Genomic DNA, 16,258 nt, shown 5'->3' on the forward strand with positions numbered 1-16,258 from the left:
AGGATTCCCAAACCATTAATGGGATAACAGTTCTTTATAGTGTGTGGTTTTATGTATGTAAGTAGAAATGTATGTAAGAAGAAACCCTTCCTAAATGCCAAAGGGTTTAGAATAGATTTCTGCATTCAGGAATGTACCTGAACCTGGATTATTTCATACACATATAAGTGGTTTTGAGTGAAACGTAATGTCAGGGACTGTCATTTTTATCTTCTAGGTGAGACAAAGAAATGTAATTTCCTTAAAAAAACATGGAACGTTTTTCTTTACAATGTTACCTTGCAAAATATTTGTGTCATTAGATGGAAAAGTATGTATTTGCAGAAATCAGACCACGTATTAGTTTTAGTAAGTACTGCTAAACATCAGGTATTAAAGGAAATGCAAAAGAAAAGAGCCTTGGGACACCTGTTCATTATAGCAAATTGTCACCTTGTAGAACTGATATAAAATATTTCTGCTTCATAAATGGACTTCAATGCACCTTCGTACATATCTTGCTGTTACACATAGCTCAAAACACTTAGGCAAAGAAAAGTCATTATTCCCAGCTTAAATGGAACCAGATCCAGAGAGCTGATTTCTAAAAGGCCACCTGGAAAGTTGTTGGACAAAAAGAAATACTCTGGAACTTTTGCTGAGTAAGAAGCAAAAAAAGGAGGGGAAATGAAGACACAAGAAGGAGCATTTCTGAATTCAAACTTTTGTTTGTTTGTGACTGTTATTTTGTAAAGGAGGTCACATATTTTGTAGCAAACTCAAGCAAAAAGTCATATTGAACAATGCAAAACAAGAGGAGAGTGTAACATTGATTATTGTGCAAAATAAACGATTCATTTAATGAATCCTGTCAGTCAATTGGCAAAGTGGTAGGAGGCCTGTATATCACCTCAGCTAGTTGCAGAAAACCTGGATTAACCTTCTGCATAAAGTACTTGTCACCCTAGCAAAGGGTGGACATGAGAACTTAATCTGATATTCAGCAAAGACTAGTGGAGGAAGACATGAGGGTATTAATCCTTCTTCCTGGGAGAAGATTGCTGTCAGCTTCAAAAGAAAATTTCTGCCTACTTCCAGGCAGGGATATCAAACTGAAGCACAAATAGAAGGGTTGCTTGGACAATTGGGTGAGATCAAAGGGTGACACCTTTCAGTTGTTCTAGAGCATGAGCAAGAGTAAATCAGGAGCAGGGAAATAACAATAATGCACTAGTAATTTTTCAGCAGGGGTCAGTACCTTTAGCAGCTGCATTTAATTTTATGATCTGGAATTATTGTGGTACTGCAGGAGGCAAATGCAAATGAGAATTAACATGATCAGGGGTACAACAATAGGTCTTAGTGAGGCAGATTTCTATAAAAGTTACCACCTACTCTCCTTGTAAAAGAAATCCAAACCCAAAATCCAAACAGTTCAGCTGTGCTGGTGATGCAGACTCCCAATCTATGTCTTAGGTCAGAGTGACACATCTCTTTGAGTCCTGTTTCGATCTGTGCACATATAATAGCGTTTTCACTGGAGGTGGAAGGTGTTGCAGAGTGCATGTGGTTGCAGTGTTGGTGCAGTCATAGAGGCAGATGAGAAGTCCCACTACAGGAAATGTGATCATTAGGGAAATGATCTGTCACGAAATTCATTGTAATGCCACGTTTCAGAACAAAAAGTGCTTCAAAGCTTTTAGCTCAAAAACAAACTCAAAACCAAATCCCTATGAGTTCTTCTCATACTGAGACAGGAGATTTCACTCATAATGAAGAACACTGGGAATGACTGACAGTGTGTGATGCTGAGTATTTGAAGTGTTGGATGTTGGTTTCTTGTCCACAGATTCCATCTAGAAGGTTCATTATGCAGTTGCTGAAGAAGAAACCAGTTCGACTGCAAATAGATCCTAGCTTGGTCTCTCTGCTCATTATCTTTATGGTACACTCGCTTTTCATATGCCTACTGTTGTTATCCAAAATGCTTTCTGAATTTCAGTTCTTTGATGACTCTTTGCTAAAAATAATTAGACTTAATATTATTTAGGTGTCCTGTGTTTACAATCTTACTGGTGCATGTTTTTAATATTGCTTTTGACATCATACAGTACAGACTCTCCAGATCTGGGGGGGATTCAAATTATTCTCTGGGGATGCAAGGGTTGTTCATCTGCAAAACCTAATGCCTGCCACTTTCTTGGCTTACAAGGCCAGAGGCATTTCAAGGACTCATCCAGGTCCATTGCACTAGCTTTGTGCTGTCAGCAGACTAATAATTAATCAGAATGAACTTTCTGTATTTCCTTATATAAATATATCTTTAATCCAGGGTAGGAACTCTTATTTTCAATGGCACCTATGATCTGTCTATCAGGGCAACTGTATTGAAATCAATCAATTTTTTGCTATTCTCTAATTCTTGTAATTCTGTTAAGTAGACAGAAAGAATTATTTGTTGGGGTTGTTTTTATTTAAACTAAAGAAAATGTTTGTATTGATAGGAATTTTTTTCAAAAGCTTAATAAGGCAAGCTATGAAATAAAAAAAAATCCTTAAAAAATTATAATGTAGATAAGAAATATGATGTGAAATGCCCAGGTGTAAACATCTTTGACTGGATCTCTTCTGCAGGTAATAATAGGCTCTAAGCTGCCCCTTGCAGCCTTGGCCCTCTGACTGTCCAGGGGGACATCCTGACACATTTTGCTGCTCCCTTCCCTCCTACAGATTTAGGCTTCCTTCATGTAGCAACCAGAGTATGGCAGATAGAGTTACTTCCCCTTTGGTGTTCTGGTATGCTTGATCTGGACCTGTAATCTTGGAAGTGTTTTCAAGTTTGTTGGTATAGAGATAATCATCCATTTCTATTGATGCATTAAGGATGAAACCTGAGGCCACTTGGATGCCTCTTATTATACTGTGTCCAAACCTGTTAGGCAATGTATAATTTTTCGAGTGATTGCATTGTTCTCATTGCAGTGAGTCACCACTTTTTATCTAAATATGGACTTACTTTAATGTCATGTTGTAATGGACATTTTTTTACGGATAATATATTCTACATTAAGAAAAGCACAGGTAACAATATGCAGATATGGTTATTTGTTTTACCTCTGTCAATTTTAAAGCTGGTCTGAAAAATCCTTCTCCATTTCATTCCCAGTGCTTTGGAAGTGCAGAGTAATTGAGTTTGTATTCTTCTTTGTGAGGCCAAGGCACACATTCTTGACTCTCACTGCAAATACCACTAAGTTAGACTGGAAAAGGGGCATACAAAGAAACAAAGTTAATTCACGCAGTTGTGTCAAGCTGCCAGTATACCTAATCAAAGTACTCCTTGCACAGTTTAAGGCCGTTGTAGAGATTTACCATGAAGAGTTTTGTCTTATAACTAGGTATTTAGAGTTAGTGTTATATAAATCTATGCCCACTTGGTATTAGAAAGTGAGAGATGTGTCCTGGTTTCAGCTGGGATAGAGTTAATTGTCTTCCTAGTAGCTGGTATAGTGCTATGTTTTTCGGTTGGGTATGAGAGTAATGTTGATAACACACTGATGTTTTCAGTTGTTGCTAAGTAATGTTTAGTCTAAAGTCAAGGATTTTCCAGCTTCTCATGCCCAGCCAGCAAGAAGGCTGGAGGGGCACAAGAAGTTGGGAGGGGACACAGCCAGGGCAGCTGACCCAAACTGGCCAACGGGGTATTCCATACCATGTGACGTCACATCTAGTATATAAAGTGGGGGGAGTGGGGTTGGGGGATCGCTGCTGGGGGACTAGCTGGCCATCGATCGGCCTGTGCATCATTTGTATATTCCAATCCTTTTATTATTACTGCTGTCATTTTATTAGTGTTATCATTATCATTATTAGTTTCTTCCTTTCTGTTCTATTAAACTGTTCTTATCTCAACCCATGAGTTTTACTTCTTTTCCCAATTTTCTCCTCCACCCCACGGGGTGGGAGAGGAAGTGAGTGAGTGGCTGCGTGGTGCTTAGTTGCTGGCTGGGGTTAAACCATGACAAGATGTGAGGATGTTACATAAATGTAATGTCTTGCAAATAAATATGCTATCTTCTAAGTATAATTTAAACAGAGTAAAAATTACATCTCCTCTAAAATCCCCAGTGCTGTTTCTGCAGAATATGAGCACTAATGTTCTCTGGGACAAGTGTTGTTTGAAAGTTAGCTCCAGGAGAAAGCATTTTAGAATGAACAGAAAGAAAACATAACCCCCCCCCTGAAATCCTAGAACCTGCAAGGAAATTATGTTAACATGCTGTGCAAGTGTGTGTGCCTGAGCCTAAGTGGAGAGGGAGCAGTAAAGCCAGAGGAAAAAATAAAAGCTGGGTTATGAGTGTTTGTTTAGGTACTAGAGGTGTTCTTCTGAAGCTGGAAATCCATCTGAAGTGATGCTAACTAAAGATAATACCAACTGCTGTAGGTAAAATTCAAAGTAATTTTTACCAAAATGAAGAAGAAATTAATTCAGGAAATAACATAAACCATAATAAATTAACAAATTATTCCAATGTATGAGAAAAGCTGTGAAAAACTCAGTGGGTCTGCTAGATTGTTAAAAAGTAATAGGAGCAAGCAAACAGAAGACTAAAGCTGCCTTTTGACAAAGTCTTCATGCAGTCGGCCCTAGAGACATTCCTGTTCCTGCTTGAAAGTATAAGGCAATGTTAGAAACCAGAGTTGACTACAATCTATTAGTGGTGTGGGAAAGGGGACACAGTAGTGTAATAGCACAGGGTGTTTGCTTCTGTGAGCAGTGGGGAAGAGAAGAAATGCGATCCGTTCCTTTTTTTGTTGTTTTTTGATGCTAGATTTTGTTTTAGGAAAGAACTCTGCATAAAGCTTGTGAATGTTGTCTTTAGGAAGTGAGCTTCAGAGCTGAATGATGTGGGATTTACCCAAAATCTCTTGAAGGACTTATGAGTATGAACGTACAGTAAAAATAAAAACCAACTCCCCAAGCATCAGTTGCTATGGTGGAGGTAGTCAGTGTACTACAGTAATCATCTTTTTAAGGGTGGCTCTTTGGACTTTAGAGCAATGAACCTTCAGTAATTAAAGAATACTTGAAATAGCAATAGCAGAACTATAAAAGGAAAAAGTATTTGGATGTTTGTACTGGGCAACTCAGATCATCCTAATCCAGGACAGTCACTGGATTTTCTGTGTACAGTGTAATGCTCATGGAAGGTAAAGTACGAACAGACAGATAATAACTGTCTCATACTGTGATGTACCATGAGGTTTGTGTCATTGTAGAGGCTGCTTGTGTAGTGCTTTGTAGCTAAAGCAGCATGCTAAAAATGAAAGGTAAGTCATTAGGGCAACTACACTTTCTGGTAGATTAGTTTTGCAAAATTCTATGTTTGCAAACGATGTAGGCTGAAGTGTTAATATTTTTGTACATTGTTACATTTCACCTTACCTCAGTGAGGAAGTTTACACATTTGCAGGTGGACAGGCCGCCTTGCCATGGGAATGGGAAGGCGCTTGCTTACAATGCAAGCTGAGAGCTGGTTTGCTAAGTACAGAGCAGTGCTCTGCGAAATGGAGATAAAATTAAGGCACCCACATCCTGTGACACCATATAGTTCTTGCAGGCTGCCATTTACCAGGAAATTGAAAGTAGTCCACTAGTTCCAAACACTGTTAAAACACAAAAATGCTTGAAAAGTTATGCTTGTTTTCACTTATACTGTGTACAGTTGAATGTGTGCCTTGTGAGCTAGATCTGCTGATGCAACTCAGTCTCTTCCTGGTGGTGTCAGAGGAGGAGCAAAAACTAGCTCTGGCTACTTGTCTGCCATGTTAGTTTTGAAGGTGAACATGAGTACCTTCTTATATTTTGTAGCTAACGCAACTTTTCTTGTACATCTACAATCATTATTTGCTGTTAGTTCCTGTGTCTGTTCTTATCCTTGTTCAAAAACTGTTAAATATGCAGCTTTAAATTATTAAAAAAATTCAACTGTTTTCCATTTCTGGAACATGTATACATTTCAGATGAAACTATAGACTAGGTGGAAATGAACATTTTCTTTTTATTCTTGTGTTTGGTAGGAATAATGGTAGGAACTTAATTTTTTATTTATCTTTAGCAATAAACTATTAAATGGGGCTGACTGGGTCTATTTTAGAAATTCCTCTGAAATGAGTAGGTTATCATCTGAAAAGAAACATAAGTTTTCATTAAGCTTGCTAGTTTACCTGAAGTCAAACAGTATTCCCCCAGTGAAATCTGGTCAAGACTAGGAAGAAAAACATAGTGCCATGGTCACATGTCACAGGCTTGATGGGCAAGCAAATCTAAATTACTATCTCTCTAGAAGGCTAAACCAATCTCTTTGATCTTGTCACCCCTGAATCTCAGAATTTCTGATCAAGTTGGTGGGGAGATAGCAAATTGTCAAGGCATCCCAAAATAGGCAACCTAGATGGCATTTCTGAAGCAACTGCAAGTTCATAGTAAAACTGGTGTAAAAACGGGTCAGTGTCTAGGCTATGGAGACTGAACACATCTTTTAGATGGGGATATTTGTGATGTGGAGGCCTCAGCAAAGTCATGGACCAGTTTCCTGGAACGTGACATAGGCAGATGCATGATAAGATAATGAACTGAGCCAGGCAGGAAGGGATCAGCCCCTGGAACACGGGACCATTGCAGTTTAGAGGTAGGCTGCTGAAAATGCTTCAGAAGAAGCAGAGAATCAGGAACTTCTAACCATTTGGGGGGGGGTGAGGCGGGGGGGAGGCAAAAAAAAGGCAAGAAGTAGCCGATCGCATGTGGCTTTTGCAATTTTAAGCTTCCCAGCAGAGAGTAGCATTGTCTGGTGCATGTGCAAAAAGCAGTGCAGCCCTGCAGGACCTGCAGCTAGCCCCAAACCCCTCTCTTAGCCCATTAATGTGTCAGCACTGCATCATAAGCTGTTGCGTCAGCATTAATGCAGAGCCTGGGAAGGAATACATGAAGACATTTTGTTGGACAAAGTTACTGCTAGAGACCACATTTAACAACAGTTTTGTAACTTTTAAGCGTTCAAATAATTCTTCTGCCCCTTCCTAGTGAGGTGGTGGATTGCAGTGGGTTTTATTTACTTTATGTGATATCTCTATCTCTCTGCCAAACTAGCACATGAAGAGTAAGTAAGTGAAACTTCAGGCTGACTAATGGGTAAACACCAACATTGATCTCTCAGTTTTGTCCCCTAAGGTCCAAAGGCAGAAACTTAACAAGACAATGGGAACCCTCCCATGGTTAAGCCACTCAAATCTAAACAGAAGTTGATTTATACTGAAATGGGAGTTTGACCATATGGCTGATTAACTGTAATGACTCATAGCCAAAAAGGATGTGACTACAGGGTACAGCAAAGTAAGAAAGAGAGGCCCCTGAACAAGCCATAACACAGCTAGCTGCAGAAGTAGAATTTTTACAACCGCGTTTGGTAGCGTAGTGCCAAAGCTCATTAACATTGATGAGGTAAAAGATGACTTTCATTAGCAACTGCCAATAACTTGAAGCTGAAAGACAAAACATGCTTGGTGATTAAGCCATTTTAGCATTGTGTACCTTTGCACAAGTAAAACCACCTGGGCTCCTGGCTGGAGAGCAGATGCTCTGGCAGGAGGCCCACATTCCTCATGTAATGTAAACCCTTGTTCACAGGGAGAAAGCCATGGTCAAATAGATTGTCATTGGTCTAATTTGAGAAGTTCCTCATGATACCAAATGCAGTGGGATCCCACTAAGCCATCAGCCACTCACCTCTGCAGAGACAGCTTCTCCACTACAGCCAGTTTCCCAATCACTAGTGATGGGGGATTTGAGCAGGGGGGATGTCAGCTCAGTGTAGGAGATATTGGGGACCTCAGTACCGTTTCTTGCATTCTTTGGAGAATGCTTCTGTAAAAGTTCCATTTCCATTCATCAGAGAACCATACTCCTTTGGGGCAGCTATCTGCCCCAGACATCTGCCAAAATGAATTGATAGCCTTTAATTCAATTGTCTTTTATACCATCTGCTGTGGACCTAGAGAATTGGCTACTCATCCCTTAACAGAAACACATTATGTCCTGGTTAGGGAGTTCCATTCCCTGATCACTATATTCCTTAATTTCTTGGGAGTTTACTAATCTTTGTAAAGGTTTTCTTTGGCCCTGTCAGCCTAAAGAGGGCTGGTGGTTTCCTGCCTTATCTTTCACTGCACTATTTCAGATTGCTTTACACCGTCATCGCTGCAGATGCTGTTGTTCTGTCCTTAATTTCTTTCGGTCTTGGTTATGTAAATGTACATAAAGAACAATTTATTTCCAAAAGGAAAGAAAGACATCGCATTGTGTTAACAGCACATAATCAATTGATTTTGCAGCAGACATTGCAATGGACAGAACATCATGCATTCTTGACCAGGGAAGTTCCTACAAAACAATCTTGTGGAGAAAAGTGGGAGTCCAGAAGCTAGAATTTTAGTTTTTTACAGATTTTTCAAAGTTTCTGGATGTGAGGGTAATCTTGAAAATCCTAACTGAAATGCTGCAGCCTGTTTGGGTCTTTGGTTATAATGGTCTCAATTGCCTTGCTAATGTTGGCATCATTATAAGTTGTCTTTCATAATTTTAATATGGATGAAACTGCCTTGAAATTTTCAGTTTGCAGCATGAAGTGTTACAAAAACAGACAAATTCACACAGAGTTTGACTGTGGGTGCTGTAGATTGTGCAGGGTTTTGATCATAGTTCAGATTATCCAAGTACTCCTAACAGCATACATGTTGGTGCAGAGCAGCCCATGGAAAGCCAGGTGATTCCACACTGGAGCTGGTCTACATGCACCAAGTGGCAGGCAGAGAAAAGGCTCATGTGCCTTCCTGAGCCAGCAGAGATGAATGCTGAATTAAGCACTCTCAGTCCCCATTTCCTATTTGTATTTGTTGCTGGGTTGATATTAGGGATCTGTTACATGCTTACACACCGGACTCTTAGCAGTCCTGATTCAGAACATCATCTTAATTCAAAATATGAGCTTCATTCCTACTGAAGTCTATGATGAATCTGTGTGCAGAAGTGCTTTCTTGAACACCTACCACAACTTTTTGTCTTTTTTGGTTTGTTCATATTATCAAATTTGTGTGGCATATATATGAAATGCTGTATAGGTGCTAGATAATGTCTCCAAGTGTCTTAATCTACACAACTGAAAAATTTCTGATATATTCCCTTACATAAAAATGAAAGACCAGTTAATTTTACCAGGTCACGTGGTCATAAATTCATCAGTATTTCAACCAAAAGCTGTTAAAGTATAGACTTTGAAAGAATAAAATCTTACCCACATTTGCACATACTGTGTCTTTCTGCTTCAGCTTTTTCATTTGTCCTCACGGAAGACATTACACATGCTACTTCCAAACTTCTCCATCTATGTGTATGAATACAGACTGATACTTGTTACAGATCAAATCACATTTCTGACCTCCCACTTCCTAGTGGGAGTTGTTCTTGCTATTGTCATAAGATGTATAATGGTACTATATACACCTTTCTTATTGTTAGACATCAGAAATGTTTACAGGTCTGCTGAATTTCCTGGCTTGTGCATTGCTGTGCCTATATAAAGAGTGTAAAATTATTTGGAGCATGAAATTGGATGTTCTGTTAGTATTGGCCTGAGGGCTTTCCCTGGGTCCCTATACTTTGAAAGGTCCATAAAATTCTTTTCCTAAATAAGTTCTTGTCTAGCATCTTAATCTAGTATCTTTGATTTTACTTTTCTTTCCGAGACTGCTCGCTTAATATTTTTAAAATAAAAAATTATAAAAAAAATGGAAGAAAAGGAAAATACTTATGAAATGCTAATGAAAATTGCTTGCCACGTACAAAAGATGGAAGCATAGACTGTTTATGTTCCTTTTGCCTTGAATTATTTAAAGTGGTACTGAAATTAGTCTTGTTCAAATCCCGAGGAATATGAGCTTTAGATTTCACAGGTTCTTTGCTGGAATATGGGGCAGTGTAATCCCTGTGAGTGGACTCCTCTTCTGAGCTTTTATTTTCATCTCCTGAAACCTTCAGCATACACTGTCTTTCAGAAAAGAATGGTCAGCACAGGGTTTAAAGCAAAATCAGATGAACTGGTTTTGTCTGTTTTTGCTTATGATTATCAGATAGATTGTTAAAGTCAGGGCTCACATCTTATGTTTGTTGTAATGACCATAGCAAATAGAGAAAGAGAAAAAAAGGACACATTTAAAATGCAGGTAACTGCCCAGAGTTGGGCACCAAAATTGATGATCTGATTTTCAAAAGAAAAATAAAGAAGGAAAGAGGACTGAGAAACCACTCAGCTCTCTTTTGAAATCTGTTCATCGTTGCTTCTGGCATGACATGAAGTACAGGTCCTTTCTCGATAGCGTTGGCTCAGCTTCCCTGAAGGGGCAGAGCCCAGGTTTTACAATCCAGATTTTGAGACAATGAGAGGGTTTTGTACGTGCATGCACAGCATTCTGGGGAGCTCGAGTTCTAGGAGTTTCTCTCTTCGCAGCCCTATGACTGTTCCTGTTTATGCAATCAGACAGGTGTGAGTGTATTTTTTTTTATAGCACTTTCAGATCCTTTGTCTGCAAACTTCATAATTTTTAATGAATTTCTAATTGCAGTATGCCAGTTTAGTAGGAAAGTGCCATTATCTCCATTTTGCATGGGATGTTGCAGAGGTACAGACATGGATGGTACACCTGATCACTCATACAGTAGTAAAATGAGGAACCCCTTGGTAGGACTTGGTCACAGTCCCAACTTTCCTCATGCTGGCTGAGTACAAGATGGATTTCAGGTTATATATCAAATATAGGAAACTTCGATTAATTTAAATACTGGTAATTTCTGCTTTTCAATAAAATATGAATGATTCCATATTAGTTTATATAGGAAATATATATAAATAATTTTTAACGGGCAGTTTTTCTAAAAAATATCGATATGCTTCACTGAATGATTTACTTTTCAAACAATTTTTGCATGAGTAATGGTGGTAGAATATGACCCTTATTATGCTTCCTATCAACATTTTGTGTGTATATTTTACTGTGTTTTAAATTATACCCTAACAAGTATACAGTTGATTTAGCTGTTGATCAGTCAATACTGTTTGTCACAGTATTTTATGAAAAACAAAAATGTTATTCAGTAGCATATTTGATGAGTGATATTTAATTCTGATCATTTCTGGCCTGAATGTCTGGAGCGAAAAAAAAAGTCAGGATAGTAACCAAGTAAAATCACTCTCCCTTGAAACAAAGGGAGTTTGCTGGCTGCAGCTGGCAGACCTGGGAGGGCGAGGAAGCTGCCCAGAAGGCAGACTTGGTATGGAAACAGTTCTCCACTGAGCTGGGTGATTTTTTTTCCCTCTGTACTCTCTATCCTTTTAAGAAACAGAAGCTAGATGTCTATCAGCCAGTGCTGGTTAGGATCTTCTCTTCATGCTGGAAGAAATCTGGGTCATAGGAGATGACTGAGACTAGCAGGATAGTTTAGAGCATTGCTGCTTAGAGATGTGAGGCTGGGACTTTGGCTCATGGAGCATAGGGACTGCTGAGGGTCCTGTTAAGCTCGGAGCAAGAGGCTGTAGAAATACAAATGACAGATGGCTGGAAAATGAAATTTTTGTGCCACATCTTTATTCTGATTTGTGCCTTTCTGCTGTAGTTAAGGATCTTTCAAAGGCTGGGGCTGTGCAGGCAGAGTAACTGAGCACAGTAAAACCCAGCACTGTGCACTGGAGGTACAGAGCAATGGCATGTGTGTTACTCCACTGTGGAATAAAGCAGCTAGTGTTCTTTAATCCTGAACCGCACAATCATCAGAGAATTCAATTAAACAGTCATGTCATTCTTGTGAGCAGATAGTCAGATCCTCGCTCTGGCTCCAATGTGCTCATCTGAACCATGGGCCCTGTTCTCATCAAAGACAGCAGCTGACTCCCCCCAGCCCCAGCCTTGGGCTCTGTAACAGAGATGCTTCAGTAGCAGCAAACATCACTGCAGTCCTCAGATCACCACTCCTGTGAGCCACTTGGCATCTCCTGCAAGTGTGAGAAATTTTGTATTCAGGGCACTATCCGAAATGTGTGATTTTTGCAGCAGTATTGAATTACTGGGAGCTTCACCTTGGTGAGGGGAAGAACTGTCCTGTGGGAACAGGGCAGCTGCTGCCTGTGCATTCACCTGTGTCACTAAACCAGAAGTATTTTGTGACTGCAGCTTTGGAAAGATCTGTGGGGCTCTGGACTGTTTCTGTCCCCAGCCCCTACTGCCGAGGGCCTCGATAGCCAGGTGCTGTCAGAGTGTCAGAGCAGCCCCCAGGAACACCCCGCTACACTTTTGCAGCAGCGTTGAGTGTTGCACTCTGGTGGGTTGCTCTGTGGTTCATCACACTCTGTCTTGCTGGCTTGGGGCTGTTTGCCACCACTCAGCCCTGCTTGCCCTGCCCTCAGGCCTTGGCCAAGGTGAAGCCGTGGCACTCCTGTGGTACCTTTATATGTCCTTTTACATTAAAAAAAAAAATCTGCAATGCATAAAACCCAAAGAAATAGCTTGTTAGGGACTAGCTATTTGTGATAGTAAAAGGCTGGATTTGTGAATTTACGGAGTACTAGATTGTTTGGGGCTCCTGTTTGTAGCATAGATTTTTTCTAAGAATTTGTGAATGCCTGTCTCCAGTTTTGTGGTTGGCTGGTTTGTTTAGTTTTTAATCCTAATATTCCTTTTGTAACACTTGAAATGTTCCTTTCCTTTTCCCCATCTTGTCTGACTGAAACCTTTCCAGGCATAAGTTGTCTTATACAGCATCCATAGAACATAGCACAAGGCAGTTATGATTGGGATTGAGGAATACTGATATTTCTGCATTATAAATAAAATTAAATTAAGAGGAAGCAACCTCACCTTGAAAATCATACTTCCATCTAAAACTCTTTACTGGCTTAGAATACCACGCGCATCTAAGGTTACAAAACAAACAAACAAATTAAAGGAAATGTTATGGTCTCTTTTCAGAGCCTACGTGTTTTCTTTCCATTTTTGATTGTACTTTGAATCTATTTTGTAGGAAAGCTAAGTATTTGTGAATCCAGGTGATGTCAGTTGGAGACAGATATTCAGAGCACCTGAATATCAACTATTTATCTCTGTCATCTGCACTCCTCCTTCAGCTCCCCCACAGGCCAGTTAGATATTTTTGGGGGGTCTTTAACATAGCAATGGATCAGAGAAAAATACTATTACAAAAAGGAAAAGCTCATAGGCAGATATCATTTCTTAAAAGAAATGTTCATTTCTTTTTAAAAATCACTGGCTGCATCATTTTGAAAATCACTGATTAGATTCCCCACTGACATAATGCTCCCAGTAGGTACAGAGCTGTTGATGCAAGGACTTCATGCTAATAGATCTCTACTAAACAGAAAATATTTCTGATTTCAGCAGGCTTTATGTTATCAATGGCTAAAATACTGCTATTCATACAGTACCAAACTGTTTATGGTTTGACCTTTGAGCTGACTAAAGATAGTTTAGAGAAATATTTCCAAGTTGTTTCTGGTTTGCAGAGCAAAAGACCCATTTTCTATTGCTGGCAAAATTACTTGAAAATTAATGTGCAGTCAGGAAGAGGTTTACAATACCAGATAATGCTTTTATCTTGAAGGAACTCAGAGGCAGATGGAGAAGCAAATCAGATATTTAAAGAAAACATGGTCCAATGAGATAGTCTGAGATGTAGAAGTTTACCCCTACCTCATACTCACCAATAGTCAGTCAGTTCTTGGCTGCAGCCTCCTTTTCTGGTCAAAACTCTTGAGAACTGAGCTGCCTTCAACTGTGCTCAGCAGCTTCCCAGGACTAATAGAGTCAGCAATTGCAAAAACATGGGAGTAGGAATTGAGAGAATAATGTAATAGTTGCATGTTCTTTCCTCTTTCTGCTTGCCATAAACAATATGCATTCAGCAAATCCAGAACCAGCCTGTTGGTATCGTTAAGCAGAGCAATATGGAGCAAGTGTTTCTTTCTGCTCGTGGCAGATGTGGGAAGGGAAGATCAAGGCAGGTACAGCAGGGCTAGAAAAGTCATAATGAAAGTGACTGGCCCTTGACAACAGACAAGTTTGTTACGGTATCTACGTGAGTCTGGCTCTTGACTCTATACATGCACAAATACTGAAAATGTACAAAAGGCAAAGCAAACATTAGCACAGTTTTTCTTTTGCATGTAGCACAAAATTGCCAAGCAAATATCACAGCCAATCTTCAATTCCTCATGTATAGGTGTTTCTTAATGACTGTGGATGGTAGCCAGTGTTTCACAGTTGAAGTAACTGTTACATTAGGGTTTAATATTCTTGCCTCTTGCAGACAATTCACATGGTGACAAGTACTCCCTGCAAAGCAGCCTGGACTGTATCCCAAAGATTGGCACCCCCCACTGTATCATATTAATGAACCCGTACAACTAAAAATAATTACAAATGCAAATTTGGTGAAAAGGAGTTTAATAGGGAAATTTCATGACTGCACTAGAGAAGTTGTGGTTTAGCACTAAGATAGGTCTGATTGCTTGAGCATGTGGGTGCTATGGTAACTCAGTTTCACCATTTGGAAGCACTTAAGCTCTAAACCACAGTATGCTGCACCCTCTTCCTTTTGAGTAGGGTTCTGTAGAAGAAAAACAGAAGTAAACAGCATGAGAGAAACCACAGAGCAGCAAAGGCGTCATTAGCTGTAGCCATACAAGTGGGTTACCATAGTTAAAGTCCTCCTGTGAAGACTGAGGATGTCATTTGAAGTGTAGTGCAATTGATAGAAATGCCTTCCTTCTGCCTGCTAAATATACAATATTCCTGGATATTTATTTTAAGTTTGCAAGAACTGTGTACATGGCAAAAAGTATTTGAATTGCTGCTTTTAGTTTTTGTTCTACTTCAGGTTTATGGTTTTGAGAAATTCTAGATATCATTGGTAACAATTGTTGTTTCCATGAAATTAATATTTCTTGAGGGAAATTTCTGTTTTTCTCTGGAAAAATTAAACTCTTAAATTTATTTTTTATCATCTGAATCAGAAAATTCCTTTTTTTAAATGGTTTCATTTGATTTCAGGTTAGTTGAGAAAAAAATATTGTGTCAGTATTTTTCTTGTGCTTTTCTTCTTATTCTTTCCTTAAGACAGGCTCTGTATGTTAGCAGAAGTTATGCTTGGTATTAATTTGTTTTAGCTGATAAATGTTGGCAAACTTTGATGTTTGTACTTCCTCCTCTTTCCTGAGCCTGCAACATTGTGTTTCTCCTTATATCTGCCAGCTGTAAATTATTCTTATTTCTATCTCTTTCTTCTGGCTGCTACCCTTGTACTTGATTGCTGGTTAATTTGAATTTTTCGCCTTCTCCAACGCTGTAAATGCTGCTTAAGGCTTATAGTTGACTCTGAATTTGAGGAGGAGAGAGACAACTTCTGTCCTGGAAGCTGGACAGCAAGGAGAGGGTCACAGATGGTGGGAACTATGAACAAGCATTAATTTCAAACGTCAATTTTCATTAAAAAAATAATACCACATCCTATCATATTTAGCTGTAGTGTAGGCCTGCACTTATTCCTGAGATATGGTTTGCAGGAAGACTATGCCTTCCACAATGCAATTCAGGTCTGAGCACTGGTAGGCGTCTTGGGAACGAAAAAGCCTTTGGCTCCCAAGATATATGTTTTAACCAAAGATTAAAGGTGGTAGGAAAGACTGACAGGATCAGGCTCTTAGAGAATGATTGCAGTGTGTTAAGGAGCCACTATGGGGGTAATTATTAGTGAACTTGTATAAAAGGAAATATTTTGAGCAATTCAAATGGAAACTATTTTAATTACCATTTTGGGGAGTCAGAATGAATGTTATATCCTGATGCAAAAAGGAAACAATTGGTATTTCTCAATCAAAATATTTTAGAATTTCTGTTAAATTAAAATTTACAGTTTCAACTTTTTATCCCTAGTTTCTGGTGAAAATAAATATTGTAAATATTGCCTGTGGGAATAGAAATTCTAATATCTATTTAGTTTTAATTCTCAGCTACAGTAAATGTATAGCATTCCTATGATTGCTGTAGGACTATGAAGATTTTTACCAATTAGATTATGGATTACTTTGAAGTGATTTTGTGACTGCATCTTCAATGACCAAAAGCATATGCATTTTTTTTTAGGACCCTCTGAAATGTC

General features: G+C 39.1%; 1 protein-coding gene and 1 long non-coding RNA gene across 19 annotated transcripts in view; one reads left to right on the plus strand and one right to left on the minus strand.

Moving 5' to 3' along the window:
- The window catches only part of PTPRC (protein tyrosine phosphatase receptor type C), a 70,235-nt gene that overhangs the window by 14,318 nt on the left and 39,659 nt on the right, over positions 1-16,258 (plus strand). For 2 of the 18 annotated variants that reach the window (XM_052800729.1, XM_052800731.1), the window contains exons 1-2: positions 15,372-15,545; positions 15,662-15,704. The exons of 14 other annotated variants lie outside the window; for them this stretch is intronic. In XM_052800729.1, the coding sequence (XP_052656689.1) occupies positions 15,540-15,545; positions 15,662-15,704 (49 nt within the window). In that variant the 5' untranslated portion in view covers positions 15,372-15,539. Of the gene's footprint in view, positions 1-15,366; positions 15,546-15,661; positions 15,705-16,258 lie in introns of those variants that run through there. 2 more of the 18 variants (XM_052800717.1, XM_052800722.1) reach the window with 2 other exon arrangements.
- On the minus strand, positions 11,634-13,914 carry LOC128147753 (uncharacterized). The gene is made up of 3 exons (XR_008237093.1): positions 13,803-13,914; positions 12,943-12,998; positions 11,634-12,080 (listed from the first exon to the last, which is right to left on the minus strand). It is a non-coding gene; the product is annotated as an uncharacterized LOC128147753 (long non-coding RNA).

Source organism: Harpia harpyja, chromosome 11 (genome assembly GCF_026419915.1).
Source record: "Harpia harpyja isolate bHarHar1 chromosome 11, bHarHar1 primary haplotype, whole genome shotgun sequence".
Lineage (NCBI taxonomy): Eukaryota > Metazoa > Chordata > Aves > Accipitriformes > Accipitridae > Harpia > Harpia harpyja.